At 32.5% G+C, this 19102-nt stretch overlaps 1 protein-coding gene across 1 annotated transcript; it reads left to right on the top strand.

The window, feature by feature from the left end:
* Positions 1-9722: 9722 nt before the first annotated feature.
* LOC105249334 (copia protein) lies at positions 9723-11380 on the top strand. Its single transcript, XM_025411066.1, has 3 exons — positions 9723-9905; positions 10415-10685; positions 10737-11380. The coding sequence occupies exons 1-3, from the start codon at positions 9723-9725 to the stop codon at positions 11378-11380; spliced, it is 1098 nt and encodes a 365-aa protein (XP_025266851.1).
* Positions 11381-19102: the final 7722 nt, after the last annotated feature.

The raw sequence follows: 19102 nt of genomic DNA, 5'->3' as shown, positions 1-19102 counted from the left end.
TAATAATGTAATAAAACTTTTTGAAGTTAAAATATTTAATATTTTAATAGTAAATGTACACAACAGAGTGTATTGAAAATTTTACTTACAAGTAATTTTCTTTGATAATTTTTGTAAAAATAACATTTTAAAGTGTAATATCGCAAACCTGTATAATATTATTACAAAAATAATGTAAACTTGTAATCGTAAAACATAAATTTCATATTTTTATTTGTAATAACTGAAATGCGTGAAGTATTATTACATTCTGTTGTGTAAATTCAATATTTGAATGTTTAGTATTCCAATTTCAAGAAGTTTTATTACATTTCTTATTCTGTAATTTTGCATGCTATTGTTAATTTATTTCTGTAATTTGCTTAATTACAAATTAAAGAATTTATTTTACTTGCATACTGCAAATTTACAAATGAGTGGAAATTTACACCTATTATAGTGGGTCTTAAAATTACCCACAATAATAGGTGTAATTTTACACAAAATTTTTTTACAGTGCATATTATCTACTAAAATAGTGATATGAAAACATTGCGCCAACTAAAAATAAAAATTTGTACAAGATAAATAGAAGTACAAGGAAGAAAACTTGTACAAGTTAAATAGAAATATTTTAACTGAAAACATTGTTCTACAAAATAGTTGCTTTAATTTTCAAAAATAATAATATTAAAAAATTTTTAATTTATTTAAAAATTGATAATTTTCTCGTCTACGTCTCTTCAGGGGGGTAAAGAGGGTTTTATAGAATTTCTCAAAAATGAGAATCTATATCTTGGTTAAATGCACCAAGTAAAATATATGCATATGCCGTGTTTTCGTTTAAAAAATTTCGCGTACAATTAAAAAGAATTTTTCAGGCATTTACCATCCGCTGTGGCTCGTAGACGCTAGTTTTCTTATCATGTTATTTAATATAGGACGAGCCTAATTCCTTTCGATTTAGTTTAAAAATTGAAAACTGGAAATTAATATAAAACAGGAAAGTATAAAAAATTTAATTAAAAAAACTTGGCGTTCCTAATTTTATTAATATATTGTTCAGCTTAAAAGTCTAAATTTCCAAATGTAAATCAATATAAATTAATTAAATAAATTAGATCATTAAATTTAAATGTTAGACTAATAATTGAAATATGTTCCAATCTGTTAGATTTCCATACTATATATATAAAGTTGATAAAATAGAAAAAACATAAGCTTGAATAAATCTCATAGAAATTTCTAAAGTAAAAAGTACAACTTGTGAAAATAATATAAAAATTATAATAATTAAGTTATTAATTGAAGATCTTAAGAGAATTAATAATAAATGTCCAGCAATTATATTTGCTGTTAAATATATATTTAATTGGAATATATGTTAATTTTATTAGCAGTGCTAAGTTTTTTTAATTAAAATTTTTTTTATTTTCTCGTTTTATATTAATTTACAGTTTTCAATTTTTAAATAAATTTTTAATTTTTTAATATTATTATTTTCGAAAATTAAAACAACTATTTTGTATAACAATGTTTTCAATTAAAATATTTCTATTTAACTTGTACAAGTTTTGTTCCTTGTATTTCTATTTATCTTGTACAAATTTTTATTTTTAGTTGGCGCAATTTTTTTATATCACTACTTTTGTAGACAATATGCCAGTTGAATACAATTAGTGCATGAAGTTGGCGCCCTTTTTTTACTTTTTTTTAAAAAGGTAAATTTTTGAGAATTATATTACTTCTTTTTTTAGTCTAATTTGCTAAGAGATATTATATTAAAAAAAAGTATATATGTACATATATACATATATACATATATACATATACAGGGTGGGCCACTTTAAGTGATCCACTCCAATAACTTTTTTATATTTGAATGTACAACAAAATGTTTCAAATAAAAGTTGCTTGACTTCGAGAGGGACAGAAGATGGGTGGCAAAAATTTGACCTTGGATAATCATTTGAGGGTCACATAAAGGTTACCTTCAAATTCTTAAACGGAACCCCCTATTTTTCATTGCATATTCTTGTAGCTTATCTTGAGAGCTTTCCAAAACACTATAATTAAGTACCTTTTCATTAAGTACTTTTTGAGTTATAAGGCTTGAAATAATTTCTTAATTTTACATAAACCATAAAATATCTAGTAAACCATTCATTTTTCGATTATCTTACCTTCATACTTTTATGTACAAAATAATGAGAGGAATCAATTGGTGTAAAAAAAACACATAGTTGTTTCTAAGAAAAAATATGTAATTTGCAATTAACAATTCCATATTTTTTCTTAAAAACAACTGTATGTTTTCTTTACACCAATTGATTCCTTTCATTATTTTGTATATAAAAGTATGAAGGTAAGATAATAATATTTTACTAGATATTTTATGGTTTATGTAAAATTGAAAAATTATTTCAAGCCTCATAACTCGAAAAGTACTCAATGAAAAAATACTTTATTATAGTATTTTGGAAAGCTCTCGAGGTCAGCTATAAGAATATACAATCAAAAATAGGGGTTTCCATTTAAAAACTTTTAATTGATTTTTCCGTGTCCTTAACAACACTATCCAAGGTCACACTAATCATGCTATGTAATGCGCCCCTTAAAGTCCTACAACTTTTGTTCGGAACATTTTTCAAGTAAATGCGTATTTTTCGAAATACCAGCCTGATACGGTCGCTCTGATACATCCTGTATAGGTATACAGGGTTGGGCAAAAGTCCGGAAACGGTCAAATATCTCGAAAAGGATCAACTATAGCGAAAAATTGTAAATAGCAAAGTTGTAGGGCTTAAAAAAATGTACCTAATGATGACTAAAAATTTTACTTTGAGTGGAGGACGAAGATCATATAAAAGTCAAATTGAATTTTTTAAATGGAACTGCCTACTTTTTATTGCATATTCTTATAGCTGACCTCGAGAGCTTTCCAAAACACTATAATAAAATATTTTTCCCTCAAGCATTTATCGAGTTATGAGGCTTCAAATCATTTCTTAATTTTACATAAACCGTAAAATATCTTGTAAAATATTCACTTTTCGATTATTTTACCTTAATACTTTTATGTACAAAATAATGAGAGGAATCAATTGGTCTAAAAAAAAACACATAATTGTTCCGAAGAAAAAATATGTAATTTGCAATTAACAATTACATATTTTTTCTTCGGAACAATTATGTGTTTTTTTTTAGACCAATTGATTCCTCTCATTATTTTGTACATAAAAGTATTAAGGTAAAATAATCGAAAAGTGAATATTTTACAAGATATTTTACGGTTTATGTAAAATTAAGAAATGATTTGAAGCCTCATAACTCGATAAATGCTTGAGGGAAAAATATTTTATTATAGTGTTTTAGAAAGCTCTCGAGGTCAGCTATAAGAATATGCAATAAAAAGTAGGCAGTTCCATTTAAAAAATTCAATTTGACTTTTATATGATCTTCGTCCTCCACTCAAAGTAAAATTTTTAGTCATCATTAGGTACATTTTTTTAAGCCCTACAACTTTGCTATTTACAATTTTTCGCTATAGTTGATCCTTTTCGAGATATTTGACCGTTTCCGGACTTTTGCCCAACCCTGTATATATATATATATATATATATATATATATATATATATATATATATCATTATACAAGGTCTGTAAATAAAGTAATGAGACTTTTTCGAGATGAACTTTTATATATTTATAATTTAACTATAATTTAATTCTGTCTCCTTCAAAATAGTTCCGTTGGGAAGCCACGCAGCGCCTGAGACGTTGTTTCCAGTCTTTATAGCAGTGCTGGAACTCAGAAACCCGAATGGCCTTCAGCTGGTCGGTTACAGCCGCTTTTACGTTTTCGGTCGTATCAAACCCAGTGAGAAATGTTAGTCGAATCTACATCAATTCAACATTGATTCGACATCGATTCGACAAATCATTTGTCGAATCTGTTAATAAATAATTTGTGTGCAAGTATAATATAGAAAGTAGGATGTGTCACACAGATATCGTTCGTTTGTAATTCGCGCGAAGTAAAATACAGGAAATCAGACAGGTGGCAGTGATGAGTTTGAGGTTTATTGAAGGGTAATCGTCGGCTTATCACTCTCTCTGTTGTGGACCATGTGTGCGTGCGGACGTGGTTCTGCGTGACGAGCGAGTGAGCGTGTGAGAGAGCTAAGTATCTCTAGATCTATCGGTTAATTATAAGATAATATTTGATTTGTTTATTGTAGCATCAACTTAAGAGATATTTTTTTTTGCTTTCTAATATTGTGGCAATTTGCCAAACCGCATTTTATTTTCCTTCCTTGTATGCGCTCTGAAAGGGACATGATCGCGAGCCCAGCATAAGGCGAATTGCGCGATATCAATAGAATCATTTTTTGTTGTAATATTCTTAAATAAAAATTGATAAAGGTATTAAAACCTCAACAGGTTATGGGCCCAGGTACGGCCGCTTGCGTTTGCGAAAAATTTGCGAAAGCGTGCGCGTGTGTGTGTGAAAGCGCGCGAGAGAGAGAGAAAGAGACTGAGATAGAAAAAGAAACAGATAGAGAACAGCCTGTCTATAGTGACGAAGTAGATTTGGTCTAGAGGTTACAGAAGTAAATAGAGAGCATTAAAACTAGGCATAAAATAGGGTAATATATACAGACATACACATATAAAGGAAGGCAGAGGAAATACAGGAAAGTACAGTCGGAAGCAAATGTATTGCACGGTCCAACAAATAATAAAATCAAAATTTAGTAATAATAATATAGATAATAGTAATAAAATTAATAATCGTAATAATAATATTCATTAAAAAAATAAAATTAAACAATGGCAAAGTCGCTCGCGGAAGATATCTTAAATGTAGAAAAGTTAACAGACTCCGAAAATTTTCAAATTTGGAAATTTCAAATTAATATATTGCTTGCAGCACATGAGTTGAATGAAGTAGTACTGCAAAATGTTCGAAAACTAGAACGAACTCCACAATGGAAAAAGAAAGATGCAAATGCACAAAAATTGATAATTACGACATTAGATAAAAAATCGTTGTTGCATATGTTAGATTGTAAAACCGCGTACGAAATGTGGATAAAAATATGTAATATATATGAAAGAGACTCGGAACAGCAAAGATGTAGTTTACTTCAGACATTTTACAGTACTACATATGATAAAAATACAGATATTGCGACATATATCAGTAGATTAAAAAATTTAGCTTATAGATTGAATGCACTAGATACAAAAATAGATGATAAAATGATGATTGCGAAAATATTAGCTACTCTACCTGAAGAATATAGATATTTTGCAAGTGCTTGGGAGTAAAGGGAACAGAGAAAAAAAACATTGGAGAACCTGACAGCCAGATTAATTGCTGAAGAAACGAGAAATAAGTCCAAGGAACTGGAGGAGAAGGCGGTGACGTTCAAAGCTGCGGATAAAAAATGTTACAAATGTAACAAATCTGGACACTTTGCAAGGAACTGCACTAGAGCATCTAAAGGAAGCGAAAAACGACAGGTACGTTGCTTCAAATGTAATAAAATGGGACATGTTGCAAAGTCGTGTGGAGGAAAACAAGAATCAGGCGAATAAAGATACAGCATTTGCAAGAAAATTAACCATAGTGATAAGAATTGCTTTTTTAGAAATAAAAATAAAAATAACGAATACGAAAATAGAGTAGCATTTTTGACAGCTGAGATGACTGCCAATGATACATGGATCGTGGACTCTAAATGTACATCGAATATGACAAAAAATAAAACTTGGCTACGACAGTACAAGAAGATGAATTCGATAATTGGAGTCGCTAAGCCGAATCAATGGAAGCAAAGGAATCTGAAAGAATTCGATAAATGCAGACTGGAAAAGGTGCTATATGTTCCTGAGCTCAGCACGAATTTGTTGTCGGTAAACGCGATAACAAATAATGGTGGAGAAGTACTTTTTTCAAAGAATGAAGTAATAATAAGCTGTGAAAATAAAACTGTCTTGAAAGAAAAGAAACTATCTAACGGATTATTTTAGGTGAAATTAAAAACTGAAATGGAGAAGAATTCTTACCTGACGGAGGATCTGAAAGCTGATGCCTGAACCTGGCATAGGAAACTTGGTCATCTGAGTTATGGAAATATGAAGAGACTGCCAAATTATGTGAAGGAATTAAATTTAACATCGGAAGACTTGAAGCAAGAGGAATCAATTTGCACAGTTTGTCAAAAGGCGAAACAAGCTAGAATTAAATTTGGTGAACAAACGAATCGAGCTACGAGACCGCTGCAAATAATACATACGGATTTGTGTGGTCCAATAGACCTTTTGATTTGGGATAAAAAGAGATATTTTTTTACTTTTCTGGATGATTATACACATTTTGCAATTGCATTTTTGCTGAAAACCAAAGATGAGGTTTTGGAGAAAATAAGAGAGTTTGTCGAAATGGTAGAAGCTCATTGGAATTTAAGAGTGTCTAAATTAAAAATTAAGATGAGACAACAGTAAAGAATACGTAAATGAAAAAGTCATAAAATGGTGTAAAAATAAAGGTATAGTGTTGGACACCAGCGTGCCTTACACACCACAGCTCAATGGAAGAGCAGAAAGACTAAACAGGACTTTGACATAGAAAGTAAGAGCACTTTTATTTGATTCAAGAATGCACAAAGAAATATGGGGTGAAGCACTTTACACCTCAATATATCTGCTCAACAGATCTCCCACAGAATCTCTGCAAAAAACTCCATATGAAATGCGGGGGAAAAGAAAGCCGAATATAAAATCACTGCAAGCGTTTGGTTGTAAAGTGTATGCAAAAGTGCTGGGTCCACAGAAGAAACTAAATGAAAGAAGCAGGGAGCTCACGTTCGTCGGCTATGCACCAGTAGGATATAAATTGTGGGATCTTCAAAAAAGAAAAATAGTCATCACCAAAGACGTTACATTTGAAAAAATAAATACAACACGTACAAGTAAAACAGAATTACGACGAGTTGGATTGACGTTACTAAACGAAGATGAAGAACAGGAACAAGAATAACAATTCAGAAGGACAAAAAGAAGAAGAAGAAGAAAATGAAGAGTTTTTAGATCCACAACAGGATGAAGACGAAGACAGTGATGCACAGGAACAACACATAGAAAGGAACTCGAGAGAAAATTTAAGAAGATCCAAGAGAGCAACGAAATGTCCAAATAAATACGGCGACTATGTGCTTTTAACATATAAAGAAGCGATAACAAGACCTGATAAATACAGATGGATGCAATAAATGAAGAGAAGAATTCACTCAAAGAAAATAACACTTGGCACATCAAAGATATAAAAAAATTGAAGTCGCATAAACCACTGCAAGGAAAATGGATATTTAAGATGAAACAAGATGGAACCCATAAAACAAGGCTGGTGGTAAAAGGATATGAGCAAAAATACGGAATAGATTATACAGAAACCTTCAGTCCTGTAATAAGTACGAGCGCTCTTAGAAGTCTCTTTGCAGTAGCTGCCATGAAGAATTATAAAATTATAACGTTTGATATTAAAACCGCATTCTTATACGGAATTCTGGATGAAAATGTGCATATGTATCCTCCGGATGGATATAATTATAAAGATAAAGTTATCAAACTAAAAAAGACACTTTATGGATAAAACAGGCTCCTCTTAAATGGAATGTTTGATTTACGACATTTCTCAACAGAAAAGGATTTGAGTCTCTCGAGAGTGAACAATGTCTGTTTACGAAAAACAACAGCGATATTGGGCATATATGTGGATGACGATATCCTAATGGGAAGAAACCTGCAAGAGATGAAGCAAGTAATTAAAGAACTCACGTCCGAATTTAAAATGACAGTAATGAATAAACCGAAAGCCTTCGTGGAATTCCAGATAATAAAAACAGAACAAATAAAACTCCTGAAATAACTCCTGATAAAAACAGATTATATAAATAAAATTTTGCAACAATATGAGATGAGTAATGCAAAATCTGTAAAAATACCATTGCTTAAACAAAACGGAAATAAAACTCAACCTAAAAGTAAAAATTACCCGTACAGAGAAACTATAGGAAGTTTGCTCTACCTGTCAACAAAAACAAGACCGGATATTACATATGGTGTAAATTATTGCAGCAGACACGTGGAGGATTATTTACAGGAAAACATAAATGATATAAAACAAATTATGAAATATTTAAAAGACCATATAGAACAAGGAATCACCTTCTACAACAAAAAAATAACAAAAAAACAAATCTACTTGAAGCATATTGTGATTCGGATTATGCTGGCGATCAAGAGATGAGACGCAGTACAACAAGATACGTTATATTTTATGCCGGTGGCCCCATAAGCTGGTGCTCTAGAAGATAGTCAATTATTGCATTGTCCAGTACAGAAGCAGAGTACGTGGCAGCAACAGAATGCTGTAAAGAACTTCTGTACCGAAAACTTCTGTACTGAAACATTGATAGAGAAACTCACAACAGAAAAAATTTCCGTAGAGTTAAATATAGACAATTAAAGTGCGATGACTCTAATGACAAACGGAGTCATAAACAGACGTTCCATGCATATTGATGTGAAATATAGATTTGTACATGATGTTGTGCCCGGTACGGCACGGGGTGTGGGATAGCCGGGAGAATCGAATCGAACCCTTGGATTAGTTAACGACGGTTTTTTATTATAAAATTTTTCTTATACAAATAGATTCTCATATCTTATTTTTAGTTGGTTTCTTTACAAGTCTTCTTTCCTTATTGTCGTCCTTTTCTATCGCTTCGTTTTTAGATTTAGAGCGTTTAACAATTTTTTGAGTGAATCGTCGCACAGTATAGCAGTTAGCTCTCGGTTTCGCACTATTTAATGATTGATTTATTATTAACGACTGTCTGCCGCGGATTCGCGGTGGACGGCTTTTATTTCCTCGGTTTCGGGGGTGTTTTGGAGGGGATCGCCTAGCGACATGACCATGTATGGTCATGGGGGTTCGTGGCGTCCAAAGTCCAAATGCAAGCGAAGGAGGTTCAAAGTCGAATCCCTTCGTTAGCGTCTTTCGTGTTTCCGGCGAGCGTTCTCGCGCGTGGTTTGCTGAGATGGCGGTTTTGCGCGGTTCACGAATGTTCTATTATATATTCTGTTATAATGAAATAATAAGTTATAGTCTTTCGGACTATAACAATGACTTAGTCAAAACTAATGTGATAAAGCTTAAATATTGTCCAACTAATAATCAAGTAGCTGATATTTTCACTAAACCATTGAACGTGGAGAAATTTAATAATTGTAAGAAAAAATTAATGAGTCAACTTGCACAAAATTAAGAGAAAGTGTTAATTGTTGAGCATCATATTTCTACGGTCGATAAAACAGACGGTAACTTATCGATTAGTCACATCCTTAACCGTTAACCATTAACTAAGTACGAGATAGAGTTTGTTGTTGTTCTACTGTGTGCATAATATTCGTCACACGTTGTTCTTTTTGTAAAAAGAAGAAAACCTGTTCGCGTTATAAAGGCACGAGACATAAAAACTGTTTTTTTTCTTAATGCATTGAATTGTTCATGTGTCAAATATATATTCTATTAACATAGTTCATGTGGTGACTATATTATTTCGCACGAAATAACCACCGCCCTACAGGTTATGGACCCAGAAAGAAAAATATAGTCGAAAACAATAAAATACTAAAAAGTGTTAAAAAAAAAAGAAAGGAAAATAAAAAAAATGGCTAAAATATCAGTGGAAGAGATAAATCAAGTTGAAAAGCTGAACGGAGTGGAAAACTTTCAACTGTGGAAATTTGAAATAACAATTCTGCTGAAAGCGAACGATCTATATGAAGTAGCTACGGAAGTTTCTGCGGTACAAGACGCAGCTTGGCTCAAAAAGGACGCAAATGCACAAAAGGTAATCGTATTATCTCTCGGTAAGAAACCCATGACTCACGTATTAAATTGTAAAACGGCACAATCCATGTGGGCAAAATTATGTGCAATATACGAGAGAGATAGCGAACAACGAAAGTGTGCACTAATGCAAGAATTTTTTAGCTACACTATGGACAAAAGCTGCGATGTGACAACACACATTAGTAAACTAGTCAACATAGCAAGTAACCTAAAAGCCTTGAATGCAGACATAGCAGATCCGATGTTAATCTCTAAAATTCTGGTTACACTATCAGACTCTTTTAAAGGATTCGTCACAGCATAGGAATCAACCGCCTCAACGGACAAAACTCTGGAAAACTTGACATCAAGAATACTTGCGGAAGAAGCGAGGAACTCTGAACAAGAGGAAAAAGAAAACGCTGTAGTATTCAAAGTCACTAAGAAAAGATGCTTTAAGTGCAATTCGACGAGTCATCTGGCTAAAGCATGTAAGAAGACAGTATCGAATAATGAACTGATTCAAAGGAGAAGCAGCTATATTGCAAGATATGCAAGAAAAATAATCACTTAGAGAAGGATTGTTTCTTTCGAGATAAGGAGACTAAGAAAAAGGATCAGCAAACTGACAAGGTGTCGTTTCTTGTGCACAAACAAGAAAATACATCATCATGGATAGTGGACTCAGGCATGACATCTCATATGACTAATAAGCTGGAACATCTGGAAAATTTTAAACAAGAACGATCCAAAGTCGGCGTAGCAAAAGCAAATGAATCAATGTTGTCCAAAGGAACAGGTACATTATAATCGGAGAATTGCGTACTGAAAAACGTAATGCACATTCCAGACCTGAATTCAAATCTGATATCAGTTTCTGCTATCACGGATCATGAAGGAGAAGTGATATTCACTGGAAAAGAGGTAATAATTAAAAAGGATAGAGAGCAAATTCTCTGCGGAAGCAAGAAGGAAAACGGACTGTACGAGATAGAGCTTTACACAAACAAACGAGAATCAGAAGAGAAATCGTATGCAGCATACAGATTGGATTCAATAAAAATCTGGCATAAAAAACTAGGTCACTTGAGCTTCAATGGAATGAAGATTTTAAAAGAGATTTCAAAAGGCATGGATTTCATTGCGAAAGATCTGAAAGAAGTGGAAGCAACATGTGAAATTTGTCTGAAAGCTAAACAAACAAGAGTGCCATTCGAAAAATCTGAAACAAAAACAAAACGACCCCTAGAATTAGTACACTCTAACGTCTGCGGTCCTGTGGAAACTCAAACGTGGAATGACAAAAGATACATTTTAACAATGTTAGACGATTATACACACTTTACTGTAATCTACTTACTGCAAAACAAGTATGAAGTCGCGGATACAATTAAAGAATATGTAAAATATGCTGCAGCTCAGTGGAACACGAAACTGACAAGATTAAGATGTGACAACGGTCGCGAGTATGCAAACAAGAATCTACAAAATTGATGTAAAGAAAATGGCATACAAATGGACTTTACTATACCCTACACTCCGCAATTGAACGGGAAAGCAGAAAGACTTAATCGTACCTTACTGGAAAAAACCAGAGCACTGTTAACTGAATCAAGCCTGAAGAAAGAAATGTGGGGAGAAGCGGCATACACAGCCGCGTATTTGTTAATAGAAGTCCCACTAAACTGCTTAAAGTAACTCCTTATGAAATGTGGAACGAGAAGAAACCTGATCTGAATTCACTAAAAATATTTGGCTGTGCGGCACATATTAAAATTCTAGGATCACTAAGAAAACTGGATAATAGAAGCAGAAAACTTATCTTCGTGGGATATAATCCTAAAGGTTATAGACTCTGGGACGCTGAAAGAAGGAAAATAGTCGTCTCAAGAGATATTAAATTTGAAGAAAAGCCTGAAATCGTAAAAAAAAGAGATAATAAAAATATATTTGTTGGACTTGACAACGAAGAAGACATGCAAGAAGATCAAAATGAAGAAGAGGAAAACATACAAGAAGAGCTTGAGAAATGAAAATGAAGAAGAAATAGAAAACGATCAAAAGGAAGAAGAACAATCAGAAAAATACGAAGATGCAGAGGAAGAGAATGACATAGAACAAATACAACAATTGCGAAGATCGGCTCGAACAACAAAATTTCCACAAAAATATAACGTTTATGTTTTTCTAACCTACCAAGAAGCCATCACGGGTGCGGAAAAAAAGGAATGGAAAGAAGCAATAAAAATAAAGAAGAATTCTTTGGAAAAGAATAACACATGGAAAGTCGTCGATAATTTCGAAGCAGAAGGAAAAAAAAATATTAAGCAGCAAATGGATTTTTAAAACGAAAGACAACGGAAAAAAGAAAGCAAGATTAGTAGTCAGAGGATTCCAACAAGTTCAAGGAATAGACTACGAAGAAACATTTAGTCCTGTGGTCAATAACGCATCTCTGAGAATACTATTCGCTTTGGCTGTGAAGAAGAACTACTCGTTGATTACATTCGACATAAAAACGGCCTTTCTATACGGAAATTTGGATGAAGACGTTTACATGTATCCACCAGAAGGTTATGATTATGGTGATAAAATATGTAAACTACAGAGAGCCTTAGACGGACTAAAACAAGCACCGTTAAAATGGAATCGGAAATTCTCGACTTTCTTGAGCAAGAAGGTCTTAAATCAATAAAGTCGGAACAGTGCATCTATGTAAACGAAGATAGAACACTTATTCTAGGATTCTATGTGGATGACGGAGTACTGTTGTACAAAGATTCACAAAAATGCAATCAGTTTATTGAAAAGCTTGAGAATGAATTTGAAACAACAATCACTAAAAACCCGAAGAATTTTTTGGGCATATGAAATTAATCGATCTCCAGGAAATTTAAAACTAACACAGAAAAATTTCTCGAAAAGATTGCTGAATAGATTTCAGATGGATGAATCAAAGTCGGTAGATACTCCATCGATAAAATACAACGAAGAAACAGAAGATCTAGAAAAGACAAACTACAAATACAGAGAAGCAATTGAAGGTTTACTATATCTAACAACGAAAACACGCCCGGATCTGGCACAAGCTGTAGGACACGGAAGCAGATACCTGAACAGCTATACAAAACAACATGTAACGGAAGAACATAAAACAAATGTTTAGATATCTCAATGGTACAAAAGATCAAGGGATAAGCTTTGATAACATACACAACGAAACGGAAGTGATAGCTTATTATGATTCTGATTATGCCGGAGACATAGATACGAGAAAAAGCACTACGGGATACGTAATACTTTATTGTGGCGGACCAATTGCATGGTGTTCAAGAAGACAACTCATAGTAGCAACATCTAGCACCAAAGCGGAATACATTGCTGCGGCAGAGTGCTGTAAAGAAATACTGCATACAAAGACTCTAATTGAAGAAGTGTTGAACGAAACTGCGGGTGTAAAATTAAAGATAGACAATCAAAGTGCTATTAAACTGATTAAAAATGGTGTTACTAATAGACGCTCAAAACACATTGATGTAAAATATCATTTTATTCATGAGGAATTAAGAAAAGGTACAATCAACATTGAATATTGTCAAATTGACAAACAGCTTGCGGATCTATTTACCAAACCGCTTGGAAAAACTAAATTTAATACTCACAAGATCACTTTAGTTAAGTAAATAAGAAAAGACGTTATTGCTTAAATAATATATAATGAAAGTTAAAAAAACTGTAATAGAATAAATTTTTTTTAAGAAGCATATCTATATGTGACAGGTAAAAATTAAGAGAGGGTGTTGAGTGTTACGTCCCGGTTACTAAATAATAGAGAACTACAATACCGAGGTGGTTAACATAATTATTTTATTCAAATGTCTCCCGTGTTTTCAGTCACCCTGCATTCACCGGGTTTACTGGGGATGAGGGAGATTGTGATCTATTGTCAAATTTAAATTGTATTTTAAATGAGAGTAAATAGAATGAAAAGTTAAAATAAGATAATATGATATAACTAGATGATTAAATTATTTTAGAGAACGCAATTGATCATGAAGTAATGCTACCAAAATAAGTAAAATTAAAATAACCAAGATCAATACATAGATTACTAATTCTTTCATAATACGTATTAATAATTAATAATAATTAAGCAATAATAATTGATCTTAAATAAGTGAATAATTATATCAAATAAGATAATATTGACAAAGACGTATTGGTAATTAATAACTCGGTAGAAATCTAATTGATAAAATTAATTTCTATTATAATATAATTAAAGAAAGGAATAAAATAAAAATAAATTTTAACTCACCAAAATTATAACTACTCCCTTCTTACTGGGAGAAAATTTGAGATTCTTCCTTCCTTCTAAATTTGTCGGAAGTAGCGCTTGAAATTCAAAGACCCAGTAGCGTGAATTTTCCAAGGGATGACAGGTTTTAAAACTCAGCGGTAGAGAGTGGTTCTCAATAAAATCTCGTAGAACTTTCCAATTAACTCTACGTATATTGCATAAAATATAAGTATATAGGTAGATACAATCAAGTCAGAGAATAATGCAGTGAACAATCAGCGAAAATCAGAGTTCGTCCTAACTGTAGGCCGGAGAAAAATCTACTGGCGCTCCGTGACAATGGCCGGTAGACGCTGGTCCTCCTTGGTACGAGTCAGTAAGGACTTGGATAAGGCGAATTTCATCATCTCCTTTGTCCATTCGAATATCGATCTGCCTTCTTGGTATGAAGATGTTATGTTTAGCTGATTAGCGAGAGCGAGTCGCCGTGTGAGAATTACATGGATGAACCTTACAATTTATTACAGATTTACTTCCTTCTTCCAATGCTGGCTATGTACAATTTTGAATGTTTTGTTCTTATTACCTAGACCTGATATTACTTAAGTGGAATAATTAACCAAAATTTTACAAATGATGTCATAATGAGGAATGAGTTACCAGTAATAGTCGTTATCTGTGATTATGATTTACATTCCATGATAGATAAACGCCAGCTGAATCCCGAAGGCGTTTTAAAATCGCTCCTTTGTACAATGCATTATTCGTAGACGAATTTATAATTCTTTTATATCTTCATAATTTTAATACTATAACTCTAATGAATTTGGTTAAAATAGTTATTAAAAGTAACTAAGTAATTAGAATATGAGTAAGATTAATTAAAGATAAACGCAATTATAGCGTTAATACAAAAAGAAAATAATATCTCCTTCAATCTTGCTCTTACGTGATTAGATAGAACTGAACAAATTCCAACAGGGTAAAGAAGGAAGCTGTTTATATGGTAAAAAGAGAAAGTTTATTGGTCGGGACGTCACATGAGCATCATATTTCTACGGTCGATAAAACAGACGGTAACTTATCGATTAGTCGCATCCTTAACCGTTAACCATTAACTAATAGCGATTTCGGCTGGTCTGCACCAACTGCACATTTCGGGTGTTGTATGTTCGGCTGGTCGAATGGTGCAGTCCCTCACTGGAGCTGCGTATTCGTCTGGACTCAGTACACCGCACAGGTGCATGTTGGGTGTACACAAAGTGGCTCTCACAAATTTGTTGGAGCCAGTTGGTGTAATCGGTAATTGTCGATAACATTGATGGTAATTTAGGTGAAATTACCGACGAGAAGATATTATAATATTATAAAGACTGTCAGCCTTATCTCGTCGGTGGGTGAACTATCATGATGAGTGATTTATTTGTGTTGAAGACGAAGATGAAGCCATCGCGATAAATTTTGCAATTTTAATTTCACTTGTATCATAAATGTTGTATGCCGATTCGCGTCTCATGACTCTTTGTGTTCGGCTAAAAAGATATACACTGCCGTGGTGGTAGTCCAAATATCGAGTGCAACACTGCATGGGTGTACGCACTGCACACACTTGCACCAACTCTACACAGGTGGCACACCAGTGCAGACCAGCCGAAATCGCTATAAGTACGAGATAGAGTTTGTTGTTGTTCTACTGTGTGCGTAATATTCGTCACACACGTTGTTCTTTTTGTAAAAAGAAAAAAACCTTCTATTCGCGTTATAAAGGCGAGATATAAAAACTGTTTTATTTCTTAATGCATTGAATTGTTCATGTGTCAAATATATATTCTATTAACATAGTTCATGTGGTGACTATATTATTTCGCACGTAATAATCACCGCCCTACATTAATAAATGTAATTTGTGTGCAAGTATAATATAGAAAGTAGGATGTGTCACACAGGTATCGTTCGTTCGTAATTCGTGCGAATTAAAATACAAGAAATCAGACACTTGGCAGTGATAAGTTTGAGGTTTATTGAAGGGTAATCGTCAGCTTATCACTCTCTCTGTTGTGGACCGTGTGTACGTGCGGACGTGGTTCTGCGTGATGAACGAGCGAGTGTGCGAGAGAGCTAAGTATCTCTAGATATCGGTTAATTATAAGATAATATTTGATTTGTTTATTGTAGCATCAACTTAAGAGATATTTTTTTGCTTTCGAATATTGTGGCAATTTGCCAAACCGCATTTTATTTTCCTTCCTTGAATGTATGCGCTCCGAAAGGGACATGATCGCGAGCTCTGCATAAGGCGAATTGCGCGATATCAATGGAATCATTTTTTATTGTAATATTCTTAAATAAAAATTGATAAAGATATTAAAACCTCAACAGAATTGATGTCGAATTGATGTCGATTCGATCAACATTTCTTACTGGGAAGTGATGTCCTTTAAGATGAGTTTTCAATTTCGGGAAGAGAAAGAAGTCACAGGGACTCAGGTTAAGCGAATACGGGGGCTGGGGGACGACAGAAATGTTTTTCTGTGCTTTCGATTACAGAGTTTTTGGTACAAAAAAACATTTCTGTCGTTCCTCAGCCCCCGTATTCGCCTGACCTGAATCCCTGTGACTTTTTTCTCTTCCCGAGATTGAAAACTCATCTCAAAGAACATCACTTTGATACGACCGAAACCATAAAAGCGGTAACCGACTAGCTGAAGGCCATTCGGGTTTCTGAGTTCCAGTACTGTTATGAAGACTGGGAACAACGTCTCCCCAGGTAGCAAGATGACGTCTAAAGACGTCTTAAAGACGTCTATTAAGACGTCATTAAGACGTTATTAAGACGTCATTTGACGTCATTCTGCTACTAAGGTCAGGCGCTGCGTGGCTTCCCAAGGGAACTATTTTGAAGAAGACAAAGTTAAATTATAGTTAAATTATAAATAAAAGTTCATCTCGAAAAAGTCTCATTACTTTATTTACAGACCTCGTATGCTCGATATGAAAAATGTAATTTGCAATTAACAATTACATTTTTTTAAAACAATTATGCGTTTTCTTTACACCAATTGATTCCTCTCATTATTTGTACATAAAAGTATTAAGGTAAGATAATCGAAAAATGAATATTTTACAAGATATTTTACGGTTTATGTAAAATTAATAAAAATAAAAGAAATTATTTCAAGCCTCATAACTCGAAAAGTACTTAATGGAGAAATACTTTATTATAGTGTTTTGGAAAGCTCTCGAGATAAGCTATACGAATATGTAATAAAAAATAGAGTTCTGTCTAAGAAATTGACGGTAACCTTCACGTGACTTTCGAATAACTCTCCAAGATCAAATCATTGCCACTATCTGATGGTCTCCTTCAAGCCATACAACTTTGGTTCGAAACATTTTTCTCAGAAATGTTTTGTTTTCAAAATATTTGACCGTTTCCAGACTTTTCTAATACCCTGTATATAAATATAACAAAACATATTATAAAAAAATATAACAAGAGCAAGCACTATTCAATAAGTGGAATAGCCTTGTTATATTTCTTTATAATATATTTTGTTATCATCCTTTCGATACAACCGTTGAGACATTGAAAATGATCAAAAATTGATCGAAACATACAACGTATGTTATATTGTATTCGAACTAATGTTGAGACAATTTATATACTTATCTCCATCTAATTTAATTTAATGAATATATAATTTTCTGTTTTTGAATTTATTACGTTCTAATATCTTACACCACGTCTACAGCCTCTTACTCTATTATTATTTTTGATTTATATAATTCAATAAATATCGATATTTATATAACGTTAACGTTAACGTTATCATCATATAAATACAATACAAATGAATATTATAGATAATATTGCACTAACTAGTAAACTACCCAGATAACATTCCTTGCGCGCAAAGTTTGCGCGTCTTATGTATATAAACTGTGTACGCGGTTTGCGTGAGTTTTGCCCGCAAGTTGGTTAAGCTCATGTACACCAGCGAATCACATGCAAATGGATACCATATTTGCTCGTTTTGCGTACATATCGCTTATTGAGTTCACGCGCAAAATGTGCTAGCGTTTTACTACCGCTATGACGACGCACTGGGATAGGGTTTTGCTTGCGCGATATGAACCATATTTGTGCGCGACTTGCTAGATATTTACGCGCAAAATGTTTTCTGGGTACTGACTAATTATAATTTTCATTCGTAAATGTAACATGTCATATGACAAAATTATCATTACATTATAATTACATATAATATTTATAATTGAATCATTAGACGTAATTAGACAAATACTAAAATAAATTATATATAATTTATAAACTCAAGATTTAAAAATTTAAATGACATTTTGTTACTTAAGTTGATATTAAGATATATCTATAAAATTTCAATGTAGACACAATCAAGTCGTTTTTATTCGCATAATGTAGATAATATACATAAAAATCTATTATTAAGGTCTAATATTTTGATATAAATATTGATAATAATCAAATTCATAACATTGTTAAGATGTTAACATATATTACATAGACTTAATCATAGTGATTTAATTGGTTACTATTTTTTTAATTGCTTCTTAATTTTTTAATTTTAGTATTTTTATAAAAAATTGAATTTTGATAATTATTCTTTTTTTTAATAAATACAACTGTTATTATTAGATGATCTTTATTCTGAATTTTAACATAAATCTTGATTTCTATGAAAGTAAATAATCCTGGTCGTATTCAAAGATTACGTCTTTTAAAAATTATAAAATATAGAAATAATTTTTACACATTGTTCAGTATTTTAACTCTACAAGACGAAGTTTATAATAATGAAGTTTTATATGGATTTATAATTTTTTGCGTGAAATGATGTCTATTTTATATCAATTCAAAGTGATTGTTCCGATTATTT

This window comes from Camponotus floridanus, unplaced genomic scaffold (genome assembly GCF_003227725.1).
Source record: "Camponotus floridanus strain SB8 unplaced genomic scaffold, Cflo_v7.5 scaffold104, whole genome shotgun sequence".
Classification (NCBI taxonomy): domain Eukaryota; kingdom Metazoa; phylum Arthropoda; class Insecta; order Hymenoptera; family Formicidae; genus Camponotus; species Camponotus floridanus.
The sequence above is the reverse complement of the archived record's forward strand: the minus strand, read 5'-3'. Positions and strand labels throughout refer to the sequence as shown.

Bases quoted from the DNA above. Each gene is read 5' to 3' on its own strand.
- LOC105249334 (XM_025411066.1), top strand. From the start codon at position 9,723: ATGGCTAAAATATCAGTGGAAGAGATAAATCAAGTTGAAAAGCTGAAC. The intron at 9,906-10,414 runs GTAATCGTATTA...ACTGATTCAAAG, and splicing joins AGGACGCAAATGCACAAAAG to GAGAAGCAGCTATATTGCAA. The intron at 10,686-10,736 runs GTACATTATAAT...TGCACATTCCAG, and splicing joins AATGTTGTCCAAAGGAACAG to ACCTGAATTCAAATCTGATA.